The sequence below is a fragment of the Rhinopithecus roxellana genome, chromosome 4 (genome assembly GCF_007565055.1).
Source record: "Rhinopithecus roxellana isolate Shanxi Qingling chromosome 4, ASM756505v1, whole genome shotgun sequence".
Lineage (NCBI taxonomy): Eukaryota > Metazoa > Chordata > Mammalia > Primates > Cercopithecidae > Rhinopithecus > Rhinopithecus roxellana.
The window spans coordinates 119,588,185-119,610,181 of record NC_044552.1 but is presented as its reverse complement, the minus strand read 5'-3'; the positions used below and the strand labels follow the sequence as shown (position 1 = coordinate 119,610,181).

The window sequence follows — 21,997 nt, the reverse complement described above, 5'->3', positions numbered from 1 at the left end:
TTCTCAGCATATAAGCCAGCAATAGTCAGATACTAGCAGCCTATGTCTAAGTCATAAATCACAACAACTGTTACATAGGGCTACCACACCTAATTAAAGAAAATGTATTCACTGGAAAATAGATATGATAAAGTGAAATTTACATTTACCATACTTTCTTAGTGGATTGCTTAAAAATGCAGCAATAAATAGTGAGTGCCTTGCTAATGACTGGCTTTAAAAAGTAAATATTAAGAGTACAGCTTTATTTGAGAAAGTATCGACCAAAAGATATATGAGTCAGTCCATCATCTTGCTTCTTTCTGTTCAGATCATTCATGAGGTAACAGGTAGCTTTACCAGGAGAACTCCAATTATTAGTGACTCAGACCGCTGTACCAATTTATGCTTTAATAAAACCAATTATTATTATTCCAAAAGCAACAGGATATTGCATAACCAGACTGCAAAAATCTGTTGTCTCTCATTGCTATGATGTGGGGGTAAACAGTGGTAAGCACATCTAACTTGGTTTGAAATTTGCAAGAGTTGATTCAGCATGAGCTTCAATAGAACAATTATTTAAAGACTTAACCACTGACTCTTGATTCTTTAAAAAAAAAAAAAAATCTTATTTCTAAATCCCAAGAAATGGCATTTTCTGAGCTACTGGCATTGGGACAGCAGTCAGAACTAAACCAAACTGAAGTTCACCACTGTAATCTCAAGATCATTGCAGGAAAAGTGACCTCACGGAAAGTTTTGTTTTGTTTTTTAAATGGACTCCTTATCATCTGAAGTTATTAATATTAGTGGCAGGGGCTGGGTGGGGTGGCTCACACCTGTAATCCCAGCACTTTGGGAGCCTGAAGCGGGCAGATCCCTGAGGTCAGGAGTTTCAGACCAGCCTGGCCAACATGGTGAAACTTTGTCTCTACTAAAAATACAAAAATTAGCTGGGCATGGTGTCGTGTGCCCGTAATCCTAGCTACTTGGGAGGCTGAGGCAGGAGAATCGTTCGGACCTGGGAGGCGGAGGTTGCAGTGAACAGAGATCATGTCAACTGCACTCCAGCTTGGGCGACAAGAGCAAAACTCTGTCTCACAAATAAAAAATAATAAAATAAAATAAAATAAATAAAATTAGTGGCAGGATATATTCTGGTAGATGGCATGTGTGCTTTGGACCCATGCAAGGGGAGATGAGTTCCTGGTATACCAAAAGGACAGAAAATCATCCTATTATATAAACCAACAGCTCCACTAAAGAGGAACTCCACATGGCTGAGTGTTATCTACATTTTGATTCTGGTCCACAGTTCACATTTACCCCACAGTTACCATATTTTAAGTAGGTCACGAGCACAGAGTCAGCTCAACCAGCAGTGAACATTTTGTTGCAAATCTTTTCCCATTGGAGATAGTGACGCTGAAGAAGGTCGGGTGTTTCCACCAATTGAATGATTCTTGACATTCTTTGTATTTTAAAATCATGATTAAAAGTTCTATCCAGCTCATGAATAGTGGAAAAAAATATCTTACAAGTAAACAAAATGTACCAAGGAAACTTACCTCACTCCCCTGACAGAAGAGGCACTAAAATTCCACTCATGTATACCTTTCTAGAACAACAAGAAAAAATAGAGTCATCCAAATGGAAAATAACATAACAACCATAATTTTGTTTAATTATTTTTAAAGTGATATACACAGTCATTTTTCCTGGTACACTATTTTTCATGAAAGAATTATCTGGGTGGAAAGCACGATTCATTCTCAAGTCATAAGGGTAATGTTTACTCTACTTAGTAATTCCTGTACTTCAATAAAACAGCTTCCAAAAGATCCTAGGAGAATTAGTCTCATTAAATTCTAAACTTGATTCTAGTAATAACTGTTGTGTGTTAATTTTTAAGTAAAAAAACTCAATGATCAAGGTGATTCTATTAGTACAGTTGAGAAATATTTCTTTTCTGAGAAAGATAAACATTAATTTGAATAACATCTCGGCAAGGTTTTAAAGATAACTATTTCTGAATTATCTTTAGTTAAGATTTCCAACTAAACAGGCGGCTCTATGTCTTCAGAAAGTAGTAGAGCAAGAATGTAGTGCCCATCATAACTACAAGGTATTGCTACCTAATTTATGCAAAATTCCATGTGCTAATAATGTTTGAACATAAAAAATTTGATTGTCATACTATAAACATGGGTGATTTGCAGAGCGAAGGTAAAGAAAAATGTGGGAATTTATTTCTTGAGTTTATTACTAAAGCTAAGATAAAATTATTATCAAATTCACATGTCCCTAAATTAATTACAAAATGGATCATAATCCCTTTAAAAATGTGCGACAATATAAAATTAATAGCATAAATATTTTTACAGAAATAAAGTAGTTTATCCATGTGTCTAAGTTGAGCAAGTACAGTACAGCAATAAACTGACACTGAAATTCAATTCTATAAATTTAAAACAACCAGGAAAAGGAGTTCTTACCCACCCACTGCCAGGAGGCTGAGGTCTGGCCTGGGTTAATGAAATGGGTGGCAAAGCCTTGTGGCTCTGAGGTGGCCTAGAACCCTCCTTTTGGCTAAAGCAACTCAAAAGCCACAATTTATATCTAGAGCCCATAATTCTTTGCTAGGTCCATGCAACTTAAAATAAAAATAGATCCTCTCAAGTCAGATGTGAATTTACTAAAAAGCTAGTTTCAGTGCATATCAGTCAGGTCACGGGAATGTGACCTGAATGAGCACAGAGCAAATTTTGTTGCATGAAGTCCAGGAGGGAAGATACCATAAAAAGGTACTCATGGCATGTGGTGGCTCTCTTAACCAGAGTACAGAGGGAGTGAAATTAAAATAGCAGCCTCCAGCTTCAGCTGGTAATTTGGAAAGTTGCTTCTAAATCCTGTTGGCCTCAGGTGAACTTCTAAATATATATATGACCCAGGAGCTGCAGCTGTTACCTGTACACTACTTGTGTGCAATGCAGCCTTATCCTCAGAGCCTGCAGCTGAGCTGCTTTCCAAGACCACGTCCAGGAGCAGGAGGTGGGAAGCAAGTGCAGAGCTGAGGCAGTATGCAAACCCGCCCCTGAACACAGCAAGTGGCAAATACTAACAAGACAGCACTGGTAAAACGCATCTTCTATCAATCCTTTTCTGGGAACAGCTAAGTAGAAATTTTGGACTGGTTTCGTAGGAAAGGAGTGGAGTATTTCCAGAATGCTTGGTTCCTGAAAAGTTGCCAGTGCTGCCAGGGAACGTTCCATTTCAGTGATGTAAATAAAGCCCAAGCCCTGAGATGGAAGGTGGAAGGAGGCCTCCCTCCCCACCTACCTGTAGGACCCACCACGAGGAGGCGCTGATGAGCTACAAAGCCAACAGGTAGTTTAAAGGCTCCTGAGATCTGTCTGGGAATTAGGGAAAAGAGCCGGTCCAAAGGCAGCGCTAGCGATAATTAGCCCCAGCAGGCAAACCAACACTCAACCTAATTTAATCAGCACAAGCACCATTTTCTAGGAACGGGTTAGCTGCAGATCCCAGGCCCCAGTTAGGGCTAGAATAGGAGCTGGAAGTTAATGCTGTATTGACTGAAAGTGGCAGGAGTTATATTCCCTCCTTCTCCTCTGCTGATAAAAAATAAATTTTGCCCAGGTTCAGGTGGCAATGTTTATGAATGGTGAAATCGGTAAGTCTAAATTGGCCATGGCAAGTTTATTTGCCTTGCTGGGGATAGGTGTAAGCATGGTCATGTGATACAACTTACGGTATAAAGGAGAGCGCTTGGCCCTCCTCCCCGGGATGCCGCCTGTGTGAAGTGATTCTTGGAAGAGCTAGCTACTTAAGAACATGAGAGGAACACCAAGAGTATGCAGAGAAGCCAGAATTCAGAATTCTGATGCTGAAATTTCCCTCAGAATCACCCCACCTCAAAATTTATTTTTTTCATCCAGGCTGGAGTGTAGTGGTGTAATCATAGCTCACTGTGGCCTGGATCTCCCAGGCTCAAGCGATCCTCCTGCCTCAGCCTCCCAAGTAGCTGGGACTTACAGGCACATATCACCAAACCTGGTTAATTTTTAAAAGTTTTTTTGTAGAGATGGGGGGGTCTTGCTACGTTGCTCAGGCTGGTCTTGAACTCCTGGCCTCAAGCAATCCTCCTGCTCTGGCCTCCCAAAGTGCCGGGATTACAGATGTGAGTCACCGTGCTCAGCCTATAATTTCTTGTAATATGAAATACCATTTATTTAAGCTGCTTTCAGCAGGGAGTTTGCAGCAGAAAGCATCCTTGGTGGATGAGAGCATCAAATCATCTTAATCTAGAATCTGGGGTAAGCATGTTTCCCTCATAAATTTCCTGGGCCTTCTGTGAGTGGCCACTGGCTGGAGCTGGAGTGAGGGAGAAGAATCAGCACTTAATCTTCCACTAGGCCCCTGCCTTTGCTTGATAATCCATAAGATAGGCCAAGGGTGCCCAAACTTCAACCCCTAAAAGGGGGGGGAAATTCTAAATAACCATTTAAAACGTCCTGCAAATAACTTCTCTCTTCCTCAATCTAAGTTTTTCTTTCATTGTACACATTCAGACTTTCTTCAATGACTTACTTTTTAGCAGCAACTATTCATTCAACCAAGAGAGAACTGTTAAAAGATTGGGATTTCAATTAATTTTACCCCTGAAGGTAGAGTAGCTCTCTAAGAGTCCCTGGGCATTGGGAATTGGTATATAATGTGCTTAAAGTTTTGAAAGTTGCAGTATAAAGTATATACTAGCTCACAGAGCTATTTATTCCATATTTTAGAATAAAAATAGAGAAGGAGTGACTAAAGAAATAAGCATGATAAATGAAAAGCTACATTCTCTATTCTAATTTTAGGAAAAAATTTTAAACATTCTATGATAAAAGCAACCCATGTTTAGTTTAACATAAGACCTATTAAACTGGTTGCTTCTCTGTTAGTTACAGTTGTTTTAAAGTAACATGGTAATAATAAAGTTTTTTTGTTTTTATTGCTTGTCCTCCTTCCAATTTTACCACTTTTATTTTTAAAAACTGAGAAAATGGTAGTGATAATGAATACACTATGGTTAGAATCAGGGTTTGCAAAGAAATTGACATAAATTCAGAATGGAAACTGATACAAGAAAGCTTCAACTTTTGAACAAGGAGAATTTTTAGCACTAAAAGTTATAGGAAATAAGGACAACATAAATATAATTCTTCCTGATCAAAAGATGGTGAAAACGGAAAACGGACAGTCCTCAACTTAAATTTGTAACCCTATTTCATGCACTTGTTTATATCCTAATATATATCCTAATATTTCTTAGCATAATATAAAAATTGTCTCTGTAATTGTCACGAAACATAAGAGAATTAATACGAGGCTCACTTTACTGAGCAAAGAACCTCTAGGAAGGAGAAAACAGTAACAAATAGCTGGAAATAGTACTCATTTTCCAAAAATCTCTGGCTTACTTTCTGTTCTTTTTCTGTCTTCCAAATTCTTCTGGCTCTCTACTCCTTCTCTAGGCCTTGCTAATCGCTAATTCCTTTAGCCTCACTCTGTTTCCAAGTGTCCTTGGATAACCTTGCTCTTTTCAATCAAGCCTTTGAAAATCTCCTCCTCCAGTCCTGCTCTCGTCTCCATAATGTCCATGTCTTCTAACTTCTCTTAGTTTTGTAGTTTCCACTGGATGATTACTGTAGCTCAGTTTGTGAGAACATGTATGTATATACCTGCATACATATAAAACAATATAAATATTGCACTGCACTGTAAAGCAATATCACTAACATGTATATACATAGTTACATTGATTATTCCCAATTTTGCCACTGGATGATTCCACTTGGAGTCTTGCCATCAGTTTCAACTAAACACGTCCAAAATGAAATTCCTCATGATTCCTCTACAACTCAGGTTTTTCTTCTAAGAATCCTACCACCTTTATCAATGCAATCAAAACTTGAGTCACCTTATACCTATTCCCTCTTTTTAACCCTTCTTCCTAATTCGTGATTAAGTCATATACTTTTCTTTCCAAATCATCCATCCTTTTGCAGTCACAATTGTATTATTCCACTCTAGGATCTCTACCTGCCTCATATCTAGCTAGTTCCTCTACTAGTCTTCTCTGTGACCCTCCAGAACCTCAGACTTCAGAAATCAAATGTCAAGACCAGATCAATTTTATAGCTACACTAGCAACCATTATGGAGCACTTGTTCCAAGTCACTTAGCACTGTGCTAAATGATTTCCATTCATCCTCTCATTTAATCTTCACAACAATTCTATGAAGTACTATTATTCTCATTTTACATATATGGCAACTAAAGCATGAGGAGTTGAAGTGGATGCCTAGGCCACGAAGCATGCAAGAGCTAACGTCAACCTTCACACCTATGCACTTTGATGCTGACTCTGGGTTCATAATTCATATTCTGTTCTGCCTTCACGCCAGCTCTCAGATTTTCAGAAACGTGAGTGACGTCCTGTTTCCTACCAACACATGCTTAAAATTCTTCTTCCTAGCTTACATAGCACTGTAGAGTTTTATGTCATCCTGCCCACCCAATCATATCTCCCACCTCCCTCAACACGTTTCCCCTTGTGGAAAGAGTCAGGCTCTCCCAGCCCCTGAACGTCCCATGCTTGCTTTCACTGTGGTGCCTTGGTTGGAATTCTGCCTTATTCTTCTAATCCAGTTTGTCTTCCCGTGTTCGTTTATCTCTTCCAGTTCAATGCACAGCCAAAGTACAGGTTCCACTTCCTTTAGAAAGCCTTCTCGAAGGACTCCATGCCTCACTGATCCGCCTCCTCACTGAAGGCCACAGACCAAGAACCTATAGTGTCCTCTTCAGGAACCGGCACAGTCCCAAAGTCCACAGAACTCAAAAGAATGCTGGTAGATTGATTTGCTCTACTATCATCTCAACAGTGCTTTCCTCGGGTGTAGCGTGATGCATTCTAACATAATGAAAATGACATGTTAGAAATGTTGCTGATGGAGGTGCTGGGGCAATGACTTCTTTCAAAGTCTTCCCTCTATTACTTCACTCATGGAAGTGAGTCTCATGGGAAGCTATGTCTTAGCTGAAAGCCTGTCTTCAAAGTCCTTTGTCAAGGAAGTTTTCTGTTATGAATAAATTAGTATCACAAGTAACTTTTTCAAGTGTTTCTCCATACAATTGACACTCCTATTAATGAAAAAGAATCAAGCTTCTGACTCTGCACATAGTGGCAAATATTGGCATGTGTAATTTGGGGCTTGTTGGGTGATCGAAGATCCTAAAGTTACCACAACCTATTGGTAGAGTGTCTCTAAAATTCAGATGCAGCCAGTTCCAAACTGACTTGTAAAAGTGTCAGCTAGGACAGTGTTTCACAAACTGGGATTGGAGAAAGACCACAGTTCTGAAAGATGCTCCTCAGTATTCCTCAGTGCTACTAGATGGACTCGGTGTTGAGAATGTAAGAATGGATGGTTTTCTCCAAGCTTATTATGTAATTTCACGTTGCCAACATTTAGTGTGCCTGCTAAAATACTAAGTTACAAGACTTAACATGACCAACTTTATCTAAATATAGAACAAATTAAAATATAAATAACATGCATTCTGGATGCTGTTTAGTATCTATTCATTTTAAACACAAGACAATGCCCTTCCTAGAAACTACAGCACTGGGACCAGTGATTTCTTGCCACTCTGATAGAGGTCACAGGGCCTGGCCATGATTGACATCCAGGAAGGATCTGTCCCAGCTGACTTGAACGTATCAGAACATGGGACATTCTTCTTGCTAGATTATGGACATGCTGTGTTGTTTTCCTGTTGAACTTCCTAAGGTGGTGGTTCACACATGTGAGATCTGAGTGTACCTCATATAATTGTCCTCAGTAGGTCTGACATGCAGATTAGGAATCTGCAATTTATTTTATTTTATTTATTTTTTGAGACAGAGTCTTGCTCTGTCACCTGGGCCAGAGTTCAGTGGCACAATCTTGGCTCACTGCAACCTTTGCCTCCCAGGTTCCAGCAATTCTCCTGCCTCAGTCTCCTAAGTAGCTGGGATTACAGGTGTGTGCCACCATGCCCAGCTAATTTTTGTATTTTTAGTAGAAATAGGGTTTCACCATGTTGGCCAGGCTGATCTCGATCTCCTGACCTCAAGTAATCTGCCCACCTCAGCCTCCCAAACTGCTGGGATTATAGGCATGAGCCACTGTGCCCAGCTGGAATCTGCCATTTAATTAAACCAGCTCCCTGGGTGACTCTAATGCTGGTGTTCCAGGGAACCACATCTTGAAAAGCACCATCCCCAGGAACCAGCTTAGCCATAAAGTCAAGGATGTAATAATTCTTGAGCTACTACAATCGAGTAATTTAGCATGTTTACATCTCTATTAAAGTTGTTATCAACCATGGCTGCACATCAGAATCATGGATAAATCTTCATAAAAATCAATGTGTCCAAGCTTCACTCTAAGTATAAAGGATTCCAACTCAGTCGGTCTCCTGAGATCCAGGGTATTGCAGATAATTCTGATGCAGAGCCAGGTTTGTGTACCAGTTCAACACCAACAACCTCCCAAATGATTACTCCCATGCCATTTAAAGAGCAAAGCAGGGTTAAACTCTGGGGTTTCAAAGTTAGGATTTAGTCCATATAATATGTACACTGCAGTCATTTATAATTGTTTTTGTTGTTATTGTAGTTAAGACATTGAATATTTATTATACACCAGGCTCTGTGAAATGCACTCTACCAAATTACTTCATTTAACCTTCACAACAACCTTTCGAGGTGGACATTATTACCTCATTCTATAGATGAGGACACCATAGCTTGGAGAAGACAAGTTGCCCAAAGGCAGTGGTAGGATTTGAATCCAGGTCTATTGATTCAAGTCCACATGTAAAAAACTGCAAGCCCATACTCCCAAATTTACTTCCTGATTCTACTTCCTGCTTTATTTTTCCCTTCTCACCACTGAATATACCTATACATTTATTTATTGGTTTATTGCCCTCTCTGAGTGGAAAGCAAGCACCACGAAGGCACGAATTTCACTCATTTTGGACACAGCTGTTTCCCCTAGGTTCTAACACCATGTCTGGTAGTGCCTGTCCAGAGTAAGTGCTCAATAAATATTTATTAAATGAGTAAGTTGATGAATAACGGTTAAATAAAATTATAAGGGCATTCTGAGCAACAGTTACAAGAAAGAAAATAAATTAACGATTTTTCCACAAGACTTCTCTCATATCTGTTGGTTTATCCTGTGGACTGAAGCCAGGTCCTGAAAATGTCTGTTTTTAAAAAATAGTAGGATGATTTGTACATGCATTAAAACTGATGAATATAGAAGTGGAAAGGCTTATCCACATGACTGCTATGAACGGAAGTGAGACTGTTTTAAGATCCTTCTCAAAATAGGTGGTCGCACAGCCCACCTCACTTTGTGCACAGCACACACTGAGTCAGTGGCTAATCTGAGATTTAGCAACTACTTAGATAACAAAACAGCTAGATGTAATGATAACTATAATGGTACCAGTGTAAGATTAAAAGTGGCATCATTCTGACAGGCTTCCTAAAATTAACATATGCATCTCTTATGTCAGGTATTTTAAGTATTAGTTCTTTGGTGCATAACTTACAGCATGAATTTACAAAAGAGAAATATTCCATTTCTGAATATGCTTTGGATGGTTATGCCATCTATAATAAAAATCCAAATAGTTCAATTATATTTTATTAATATTGATGAAAATTCATAATTCAAATTTATCAAGTTTTATAATACAGAATGCATTTATGCCAAGACAGACACACAGCTGAGCTATTTCTTCTTAACTAACACAGACATTTGCTGGAGTATGTAAATGCTAGAAGGGTGTAAAGTTCTTCATTACTAATGCTCTTGTGTTAATAATTGCACAATTTACCTTGTCATCAGGAAGCACGTGCCAAATAGAGATTGTCTTTTCCTCAACTTCATTGTTGATGGACAAATAAGAAGGCTGATAGATTTTGGTTGGTTCTAATATTAATACCTTGAAAAGATAAGGCAAAGAAACTAATATCAGTGACTTAAGATTGAAACCACTTAGAGCTGCTGTAACACCCCACCACCAACATAAAGGATTATTGGATGAGCTTCTGAGTCTGTTGCTGGAGTAAACCATTTCAACTTCTGATTGCTGTTATTCCTATAAATCCTTCAAGCATTTTACAGTATTTATCAATTATCATAAGGTTCAATAATGCATCACCTTGTATTGCTAATAAACTTAGAAATAAATTTTTGAAGTCCATATATGGGCTCAGCTATCCTCAGAGAATCTACTAGCGATAACTTTTAAAAATCTTCTATTTTATCATGTACTACATAAGCTATTTCTATAAATATAAACGTGTCAAAGAAAGACAGAAAAGGTCCATACATAGAACGTCACATCCTTATTTTAGTTTTCTGCTATCACACTTTATCATACAGATGTAGTAGTATGGTTTTCATACCCATGTAAATAAATTTAGAAATGGTTTTAGTTATTCCTGAGTTTTATATATAAACCAAAGAAACAAACTTAGCTATATGAAATAATAAACACGTTTTTGCACTGCCTTCCAGATGAAACTGGCATCTTCCATAATGATATATTTAGCCTTGTAAGAGAAAAACAGAAATAAAATTTGTTCCTATTTTGAAGTTCTATGAGGGGTATGTGATAAATGAGTTGAGAATCTCCATCAAAGGACTGCATGAAATATTATATTATTACTAATATCTCACATTTGGAGTGAATAGTACTAAAATAATACACATGCCCTGGTTTCAAAGGTGCTATGATTCATTATCTACTTGTATAGATGCTTAAAGGCATCTTCCTGGCCCAAATTTCCTAGGCAGACTTCACTAGGAAAGTTTAAAAAAGAAAAGTCAATACTTAACTATTAGAGAAACTGGAATAGTCTTTCTACTCTACTGCTTAATACTCAAGCAAATTACCTTTAGAACTAACCTTGAATCAAGCAAGTTTTCCAAATAAAAGTGGAGGAAAACTCCTTCAGAAGGCACCATCCATAAGGAATTACAAATTCATAATACAGTAAAACAACTCTCAGAAAGAAGGCAAAAGAATCTGGGCGTATTTGTTTTACTCCAAACTTACCCTAACAGTGTGTTTACTTAAGGTACAGGGAACTAGAGAAAGGGAGGTAGAAAAAACAATTTTTCTTTACTCTTTGAATATTAAAAATGTTAAGGGCTCAAAGAATTCTCAGTCAGGCTCTAGCTGTGAAAATAAGATGGGCTATACCACAAAAAAACACACGGTGAGAGCCCATAAGGGAACATATTCGGACTAAGGAACAAACTCACCCAGTGAATCAAAATCTTAATTCCAATCAACAGAGACATAAGCGGTAATGATGAATAATGAAAATCATTTTCCCATCTAAACTTTGCAGAAATGGTGCTCTCATATCTGAGTATCGCAATGTATATGAAATCAAAATAATAGAGAATAAAAGGTGGGTTTCCCAAAACATCATCCAACTCTCTTCATTGACAAGTGAGAATATACCCCGTTCCCAAATTATGTGGGCACACTATTATATTCAACAGAAGAAAAGAAAAGCACCAGCTCCTCTCTTGTTAAATTATGTCTTTATTGTCATCTTAATACTTCTAACAGATAAAATCTAGACTATGTGTCCGTAACTTGAGACATGAAATAAAAACAAGGTTGTAACTATCACTGTCTTAATATTTGTTGAGCTCTTTGCTCTATCCTTGAAATGACAAAATGTGAGAAAGGCATAGCACACATTACAGAGGTCACAGAAAGGCTGGGAAACAGACCAGGGAATGGAGGCAATTTGATAAAGCCTTAAAGCTAGATATACCTCACTTATTAGTTTATATATTCTTGCTTTTAGTTTGTTTTTTAGGTTAATATTATAATTAACTGCTAATTTCATGTATCTGAATCAAAAAGGAAAACTGCAAGGCCTATAAAGAATACATATTAACCAGATGTTTAAATTTCTACAGGGTCTTTGAAGTACCATACTTCTCTCCTTCCTCTCTCCTGACATTAGATAATGAGTTGATGGTCTCCAAACTTTTCAATGTAAGAAGGAAAGAAAATATATCAAGAGGAGAGCTAAGAAAAAAGAATAAATTAAAGTGATAAATGATGGTACCATTCAAATCATTTCCCAAGTAAACTTTCAACTTTCTTTTGCCCAGAGTCACAGTTAATTCTTGGAGAAATGAGAATGAATACAGTATTGAGATAAATAAAAACAATCAAATAATATTTTCTAAAATAGGCCATCCTGGATTTTATTAGATCATTTCAAAAGAAGGATAATGTTATCATCCTAATCAACACCTACTGCAACCTTTGTAGTGTGAGCCACGGAAGATGCTATGCTGAGGACACGACAAGTTGCAGTGACCAAGATCACCCTACAAGTACCAAAAGGCTGCATTTCTCTATGAGGGAGAGCATTGGTGGCAAATTCCAGAAGTGGTTACAACTTATTACCCAAATACTGGTCCTGTTTTTCTGCTATGCTATCATGTATATTAAGATTTAAAAATCATCTATATGGTTTCCATTATTTTTCAAAGCAATATCTTTACAGTTTCTGCAGTGCTTCATCATACATGTAAATATAAGAAAACAATCAAGTGGTTAATTCTAAAGCAATTTCCATTAAATTTGGAGCTTCTTGGGAGACTGGCATTTTCTGGAACTCACACCGGTGAAGTCGTTGTAGGAAAACTCAAGAACTACAAAATCGTACAGTTTTGTCCTCTGTGTAACAACAAACTATGGAAAAGAAATTTTGAGCACCTGAGTATGAATTCTGATGTAGGAGTAGTATTTAGAGATGAGTGGGAAAACACTGCATTTTAGAGTCTTGTCACAAAAAGACCTCAAATAAGCCACAAAGTTTCAAGAAGGAAATGGATTGCTGAGAAAAATCAAATATGCCATAAATATGTTGGCACGATAACACCTATGTGCCTACCACTCACAGATAACTAAGTGTTAACATGCTGTCATATTTGCTTCGAAATGTTTTCTAAAGAAATGAAATGTTGCAAATAAAGTTGAGGTCCTCAGGATCCCTTACACAATTATATCATCCCCTTCCCAGATAAAATCCCAGAATATTCAGCAATTCCCATGCCCACCAGCAGGCTCTAAAAATGCTCTTGTCTCCACAATGGTGTCAACTGTTGTAAAATGTTTTAATTCTCTGAGTCCAATGGGCAAAAAAAAATAGTGTCTCATTTAATTTGCATTTCTTGACTAACCAGAAGTTAATTATCTCTTCATATAAATTTTTTCTTCTTTTATTTATTTATTTATTTATTTGAGATGGAGTTTTGCTCTTGTTGCCCAGGCTGGAGTGCAATGGCATGGTCTCGGCTCATCGCAACCTCTGCCTCCCAGGTTCAAGCAATTCTCCTGCCTCAGCCTCCCGAGTAGCTGGGATTACAGGCATGTGCCACCATGTCTGGCTAATTTTGTATTTTGAGTAGAGACAGGGTTTCTCCATGTTGGTCAGGCTGGTCTCAAACTCCCAACCTCAGGTGATCCACCCGCCTCGGCCTCCCAAAGCCCTGGGATTACAGGCATGAGCCACCACACCTGGCCTCTTCTTATTTTATTTTGCTTATCACTTTATACAGGATTTTTTTGCATATTAGGCAAATTGACCATTTTACAGTTTTATAAAACATTTTCTCCCTGCCTAGCAGTTTCTATTTGGCATGTTCACGGTGTTTTTTTCTGTTTTGTTTTTTTTAATCAAACAAAAATATCCATTTTTTTAGTGAAATCAAATTGGTGAATATTTTCCTTTGGGACTTATAAGTCCCTTTCTTGCTTAAGGATGCCTCTCTCAACTGGTGTTTATACCTATATTCTCCTAACTTCTCACTTAATATTTTCCGATTTATATTTTATATTCACTTATTTACATTTATGACAGACAACTGTCAAATATTTTTTATATTCACTTATATTTATATTATGACAAATTCATATAAAAAAATCTAAATGGGCTCAAAGTGACTAATTTGAATGGTTTCCTTTCATAGCCAATTTTCTAGTTGATCAAGTCAACAGTCAATTAAATACCTGAATTCTACAGTCTCTTCTTTGACTACATTTACTGCTACTGAGAGCAGCAGCTAGAGGCACGCTGCCAGCTCATTCTAAGGTAAGTATTTTCCTAGGCTACACATTATCTAGGCTAGAAAATGAAGTGTTTCAGTTAGAAAGGCTTTCGATTAAAGACCCTGCTGAGCTCAAGGCTTCATCTGGAAGCAAGAGTAAAGCATGCTCATGTGAGCAATGGATTTAGTTAAGTGAAGTAGATGATCCTATCAACAAGAACTAGAAAACCAGATTTTGCAAAAAGAATTGAGAACTGTCACCACCTCTGAGTATGGAAGATAGAGATTAGAGAGCTCAAAGAGATTTACGGCATCACTTTGATGTGGAAAGAAATTTGTACATACAGCAAGTTACCAATAATTCTTGAATTGGATGCTGGACGATATTAAGAACTATCAGGAGAGGCATGGCACCATCTGAGAAGAGCAATAGGTGTTTTTTTAGTGTGTGTGTGTGTGTGTGTGTGTGTGTGTGTGTGTTATACATTTAAATCTGTGTATCTGAAGTCCACTAGAGACTACTCAAAATGAGTTGCAGACCAGAAACTGCAAGTCATTATTTCCCATGGCCTAAAACGTTGTAAATAGTGATTGGGTAATGGGTGGTGGGGATGGGATAACAATGCAGGTGAGCCTGATACTTTTCACCACAGTACGGGAAGTAATACTGAAGACCATGTCAACGCAACTGCAGTATTAAGGAAAAGCATCCATTGGGCTGGCCTGAAGCTAAGCCAAGAGACAATCTTTGCATTGCTTAGGAAGTACACTTCACCACTTATCAAAAGGAACCACCCAAATTCCATGGCAAAACATAAAAACAGATCTCATTTATCTGATTTTGAGAAGTTATTTTTAAAAGTAAGCTATAGCAAACCAATGTGCAGGAAATAAAGATATTAACCAGATGACTGCAGTTTTAGGGCACAAAAATCAGCCCCCAAGCACTGTTACAATCACAGTACAAGATGTTCTTTAAATAAAGAAATGTACTTAGATTTAAAGGAAGAGTACTCACTGGAAACCTAACCACAGTAACATCTGTCTTTGTGGCCTCGACCAGGAAATCCATCCAAAAGTCCACAAGTTCTTGCTTGGCCACAGGCTGTTCTGTGGTCAGTTTCACAAAATGCTTATATATCAAAATTGTCTCTACAATAGACTTGAGGTACCTGAGAAGTAAAAGATATAAAACATATAACAGACAAATTTAGAACCACCTGTTCCCATGTATCCCAGTCTAATTCTGTAAATGTAATTTATATATGACATTAATAGTCATGCATTCAGATTCACCAAACGTTATTCGTTATTTGTTACATATCATGTACTTTCATACTTTCTTTTTTCTTTCTTTTTTTTTTTTTTCTGTTGAGAAAGATTCTCGCCCTGTCACCCAGACTGGAGTGCAGCGGCGCAATCTTGGCTCACTGCAAGCTCCGCCTCCCGGGTTCATGCCATTCTCCTGCCTCAGCCTCCTGAGTAGCTAGGATCACAGGCGTGTACCACCACGCCTGGCTACGTTTTGTATTTTTAGTAGAGATGGAGTTTCACCATGTTGGCCAGGCTGATCTCGAACTCCTGACCTCAATCTGCCTGCCTCGGCCTCCCAACATGCTGGGATTACAGGTGTGAGCCACCGCGCCTGGCCATGCTTTCACACATTATCTCATTTCTATCTCACAAAAACTCAATAACGTTGGTTATTTTATCCCTATTTTAGAGATGAGGAAACAGGCTTAGAGGGCTTGGTAACTTGGACTAGGGCCATACATGTAGTTAAAACATGAATTTTAAAATGCCTATATTCTATTCAAGGAAGTAGTTAATGCATTTGTTTTTAATTATGCTTCTTTGAGGAAGCTTTCCTAAATAGACACTTCATAAGAGATCATTATTTAGCTCTGAGGCAACTCAGCTTATATATTATACGAATACCCTCAAACCTAATAAGACAGATGGTGCCTCAAAAGAAAAAGTTAGGAAAAATGAGGAGTGGGATAATTATAGGTGATAATGGCTATGCAAGCGCTTTATGGACTATAAATATGGAAGTTAACATTCCATAAAAATTAAGTTAGTAAACCTTAAGGCACTGTTTTGCGGCTGTGAGTACCATCGCATAGAATAGTGCCTGTTTTCTTGCTAACAGAACCAGGATGCCTAAAATACTGCCATCAGAATGGTCATTGTAAAGAAATAGCAAATGTGACTCAATATCATGCATGCATCTATTAATTCCTTTATTTCGTATCATTTGCTGAATGCCTACTGCTGCACACAGTGCTGTGGGGATAAATATCAAAAGATGTTATAACACCAAGAATAAATATCCATGGAGATATGATTAAACAGAGAGACAACTTAAAAAGCCATACACTAAGAGAGTATTAAGAGAGGCATAACTAAAGAATGACAGAAACACTAAAGAAGGGACTTGGGTGTGAGGAAGGGCTCTAGGTCAAGGTCAGCTTTATGAGCAGGTGTGATGGATGAGTGTTTCCTGGAGAATGTGTGCATTGTGAGAGGCATGCTCAGCACGTGCTCAGACACTCATGCATGAAACCGGCAGTGTGGTATGAAGAGACAGCAGTGTAAACCCAGGGGTGTGACAAGAGCTGAGGCTGGAATGCCTAAAGGCAAATCTTGTTTGCTAAGACAAAATGATGGACCTTATCCCTTAGGCTGTGAGGAACAATTAAACTATACTGATTTAAGGATTTCAGTGCAGGCAAAGTGTCAGGTGTGCATTTTTGAAAGATCACTGTGAGCTTTAGAAAGATCCCTGGGGAAGACTGGCTAAAGGAGACCTGAACATAAGGAAAATTCTTTAAAAAGTCATGAGGGTCTAACATGGTGGTCTCTTCCTCACACCGTTTCTGGTATAAAAACAGGTAAGTCGGCTGCCTGGGCTCTGAGCAGCTCTGAAGAGGCTTTCACTATATCATGGTTAGCCTTTTAAAGTCTTTATAGCTAATGGTTAATCGCTACATGTGATACTAATAAAAATTCTTTTTCTTTTTCCTTTTTCTTTCTTTTTTTTTTCTTTTGAGATAGAGTCTTGCCCTGCCACCCAGGTTGATATGCAGTGGCGCGATCTCGGCTCACTGCAACCTCCGCCTCCTCGGTTCAAGTGATTCTCCTACATAAGCCTCCCAAGTAGCTGGGATTACAGGCATCTGCGACCATGCCCAGCTAATTTTTGTATTTTTAGTAGAGACGGGGTTTCACCCGGTTGTCCAGGCTGGTCTCAAACTCCTGAGCTCAAGTAATCTGTCCACCTCAGCCTCCCAAAGTGCTGGGATTACAGGTGTGAGCCACCACACCCAGCCAACATTGTTTTTCAAAATGGTCCTGAATACAGATGAAATTTTGTTTCCACCTCTCCAATTACCACATAGATAATGATGAGATGTGGGTGTAGTACTCCAAGAACAATTTGAAATTAGAAAAACATACATATATAGGAAACACTCAAATGTGTCAGTCAAATCCTAAGTAAGAAGAAAAGAAAAATCAAGAATGAGAATTCCGAAACTGAGATTAGATCACAGAGGAAACAAAGGGCATATGTTTGGAGTAGAGGTCTAACAGCTGTAATGGAAATGTGGTCTCAGGCCCCAAACATAAGTTATATTTGCAGGTGCAAAATGCGTGACCTCTGCATGATTTACATGGGTGACACTGGCCAACCTGGGTCAGTGGGTTGGTCAATGTGCAGGAAAGGCAAAGTCAGGAACCTGCTGACATCACCTATGTCCAAAGTCATCAGAATTTATGTGTAATACATTTTATGAATATCACAATTTTCCTCTATATTCTGCATTTTATTTTATAAGCAAATAAAATCATCTGATTGTCAGTTCAGTAAATACAATGTGGGAACAATATGGAGCTGTTTATTAAAAATAATTGTATCAACATATAATAGCTAATTATTACCACGCTGGTGTCTTCAGTTTAAAAAGCTTTTCAGATGCTTGAATGACTCTCATGTGGTCATTGGCTAGGACACTGGCCCCCAGAAAAAATCCAACTTCCCAGTAGCTCTGGAGTTTCTCCAAGTTTCCCTTTTTACCAAGAAGACTACTTAGCTTCACCCCTAGAATACAAACAGGAAGGAGAATGTTACAAACACACCCCAAACAGGTAGAACCAGGTTTTCACTAAAAAGTAAAATTAAGCTTTCATTCCTCTCTTCAGATTAAAACAGCTTTGTTAAGTTTCTGATTATTACGGTGGTTTCAGTTCACCGTAAAAATAAGTCATAAAAAGGAATGGAACACTGAAACATACAATTACACCACAGATGAACTTGGAAAACATGCTAAATTAAATAAGCCAGACACAAAAAGACAAAGTTTGAGTGATTCCACTCACAAGCGGTACCTATAACAGTCAAATTCCTAAATGTGGAAAGCAGAATAGAGCTTAGTAGGGACTGGGGGAAGAAGGGAATGAGGAGTGATAGTTTAATGGGTACGGAGTTTTAATTTGAAAAGATAAAAAAGTTCGGGAGGTAAATAGTGGTGCTGGCTGCGTAACAGTGTGAATGTTCTTAATGCCACTGAAGCGTGTACTTCAAATTTTCAAATGGAAATTTTTGTTATGTACATTTTATCACAATAAAAGCTTGGGTGAAAAAACAATAGTAAGTCAGACTAAGCAGAAAGGTACACAGAAGAAAGTGAAAATTAACTTCTAATTTGAAAACCCAAGCAAAACTGCTATGGTCACTTTAATGTACATAATTTTCCCATAGAATTTGTATATATGTCAGTATATGCACAAATTAAAAGGCAATAATACAAACATTGTTATGTAACCTTCTTTGTCTTTTTATAACATGAATTCTTAAATAACTTAAAAGGGAAATCTCACCTTTTTTATGCTGAAATTCTATCAATTGAAGTACGAATGTATACAGTATATATATTTTGCAAGAGTAAAATGCTATAATAGTTTTAGACACAAAAAGTTACATACCTAAAACATAAAAGAAATAAGGAAATATGCTGGTCGTGGTGGCTCACACCTGTAACCTCAGCACTTTGGAGGGCCGAGGTGGGAGGATTGCTTGAGCCCAGAGGCACTAGACCCGCCTGGGCAACACAGCAAGATTCTGTCTCATGAAAAAAATTTAAAAATCTAAAAAAAGAAGAAAAAACAGAAAAAAAAAAAGGAAATAGACTGACAGATAATACTGTCTTGTTATGTCACTGTCTTAAAAGTCCTGAAATCCAGTAATATAAATACTCCAACTTTGTTCTTTTTCAACACTGTTTTGGCACTTCTACGTTCCTGTTTCATCATATATTTTCAATTCTACTGTGTCTTGTATTATTTTTGCATTTTATAAGTATTTGTTTGCTTAAAAAGAATATGTCCTTGTAGCACTGTTTGGTGCCACTAACATCCACCATATTAAATGGTTGGGAAAATTATCTGAGATTTAGGAATAAGGCAAAAAGGTAGGACGTATCATTTCCATATCATATGGGAGGATAAGGCCACTCAAGGACTGTCTCGGGCAAGTGAAGCTAGTTCATCTCATTATGTACCACTTATTAAAGGCCTCAGGCGTACCGAAATTTACTTGTTAACCTGCAGATTTTTGTCCAGTAGAGATGCAAATTTCTGTAGAGTGGAATGGATGAATCCCTAAGATTTATGGCCTGTGGACATAAAACAGCTTTTTTCCTAATCAAACTCAGATATCTTAACATTTCTTTGTTGTCTATGAATAGAAATGTTTTTTTGAACTGGACATTCCATCTTACTAGTTTCCATATTAGTTGAGTTAAGTAAAATATTTTATATTTGCTGAGGGTCATGATTTTATATGTGTCCGTTTTATATTTGAGGAGAGTCATGATTTTACCTTTTTGAAAATTATCTGTGAATGAAACAAAATAACTTTAAAAATTTTTCATGTTACTTTTTATCATATAATTCCACTCAAACCACAAGTATTTCAGGGAAAATGTCCATTTGGGAATTCTTCATATTCTGTGAGGGTAAAGAGAGAACAGCTTTGCCACTGCTGTTTCATGAGATGAAAAAAAATTACACACGCATAGGACAATATCCACGGTCTTCTATCTGGACATAATTGTGCTGCTGTTGTTTTTGAGACAAGGTCTCACTCTGTCGCCCAGGCTGGAGTGCACTGGCACGATCACTGCTCACTGTAGCCTTGAATTTCTGGGCTCAAGTGATCCTTCCACCTCAGCCTCCCAGGTAGCTGGGACTACAAGCACGAGCCACCATGTCTAGCTAATTTTTGGGTTTTTTTTTCTGGAAAAACAAGGTTTTGCCACGCCAGTCGAACTCCTGGGCTCAAGTGATCCTCCTGCCTTAGACCTGCTAGCTGAGAAAACAGATGGTACCACAACTGGCTAATTTTTAAATTTCTTTGTAGTTTTTACTTTTTTTTTTTGGAGAGAGGGTCTCACTCTGTGGGCCAGGCTCGTCTCGAACTCCTGGGCTCAAGCAATCCTCTCGCCTTGGCCTCCCAAAGTTCTGGAATTACAGGCATGAACCCAATAATTGTTTTAAAATAAAATTTCAGATGCACTCTTGAACCTCAGAAGTTCATTTTGTGGTGGTGATATTTGGTTTTGGCCTTGCCATATATTTATCACATGATCGTGACACCCAGTCAGCATTTGGATAAAATGTATATTTTTGATGGCAATTAGTATTTTAGCATATGGACGTATCACAATTTATTTACCCAAATGTAGATGGGTGGCCATTTTTACTACTCTACATTCTTGCACACACAGCTTTGCGTATTTGCTCAATTATTTCGTTATATTAAAGTTCTAAACGTGGATTTGTTAGGGACAGAAGACATGCCCATTTTTAGTGTTGATGTATTTTTGCCAAATTGCCCTTAGAAAACGCTGTACCAATTTATACTTTCACTGGAGGCATCTGACAATAAGCTCTTACCCACAGCCTTCCCAGTGAGGGAGACTATCACGTGCATTCATCTTTACCAATCTGACAGAGGAAAAAAAGGAACATTGTCTTTTTTAACCACTGAGACTGGCTCTCTTTTCATGTTTGTATTTCTTTTGTGAATGAGCATTTATGCTCTTTGCACAAACTTGTTTCTACATGAAGAGATTAATCTTTTAAGTATGGAGTTAAGAACATGGTTCTAATTTTTTATATTTAGAAGTCCGTTCTCTTTCTCTCTCTTCCTTTCTCTCTCTCCCTCTCTCTCTCCCTTTCTCTCTCTCTCTTCCTTTCTCTCTCCCTCTCTCTCTCTCCCTTTTTCTCTCTCTCTCTCTTCCTCTCTCTTTCTCTCTCACACCCACACAGAATATAGAAATAAACATCTTAGTGCATAAAATTTGTTTTGTATTTAGGATTTTCTCCATAGGATAGAATTTCAGGAGTACTGTTATACTTGGTTCCAGACTACAATATTTTTAGGCTCTTCATTCATAGGGAAAAATTAGTAAAGCACAATTCGTGATGTTCAGTTGTACCTTTTTAACCAAGTCCTTCCAGATCAATACTTTTCTCTATTTAAAAATATTTTGGTTGAATTTGTAAGCAATGAGCAATATGTCATTTCTGTGTTAACAACCAGTTCACCATTTATTTGATTCAGTTGCATATTTATGCAATTTAAATGCTGACAAAGTTGTCATTAAAATTGGTTGACTTACACTGAGGATTTTTTAATAGTTTAGTTTTTATCATAGTCTTATCACCTTGCAGCTATTATGTTCAAGGCTGTTTTAGTGGAAAATGGCAGACTTTACTGAACACTCAGATGCCTA

At 37.8% G+C, this 21,997-nt stretch overlaps 1 protein-coding gene across 3 annotated transcripts in view; it reads right to left on the bottom strand.

Moving 5' to 3' along the window:
• Nucleotides 1-21,997, bottom strand: part of MAP3K5 (mitogen-activated protein kinase kinase kinase 5) — a 252,403-nt gene that overhangs the window by 90,143 nt on the left and 140,263 nt on the right. For all 3 annotated transcript variants that reach the window (XM_030928710.1, XM_010379481.2, XM_030928711.1), the window contains 4 exons: nucleotides 18,141-18,300; nucleotides 15,217-15,370; nucleotides 9,943-10,050; nucleotides 1,551-1,600 (listed from right to left, as the gene is read on the bottom strand). In XM_030928710.1, the coding sequence (XP_030784570.1) occupies nucleotides 1,551-1,600; nucleotides 9,943-10,050; nucleotides 15,217-15,370; nucleotides 18,141-18,300 (472 nt within the window). The remainder of the gene's footprint in view (nucleotides 1-1,550; nucleotides 1,601-9,942; nucleotides 10,051-15,216; nucleotides 15,371-18,140; nucleotides 18,301-21,997) is intronic.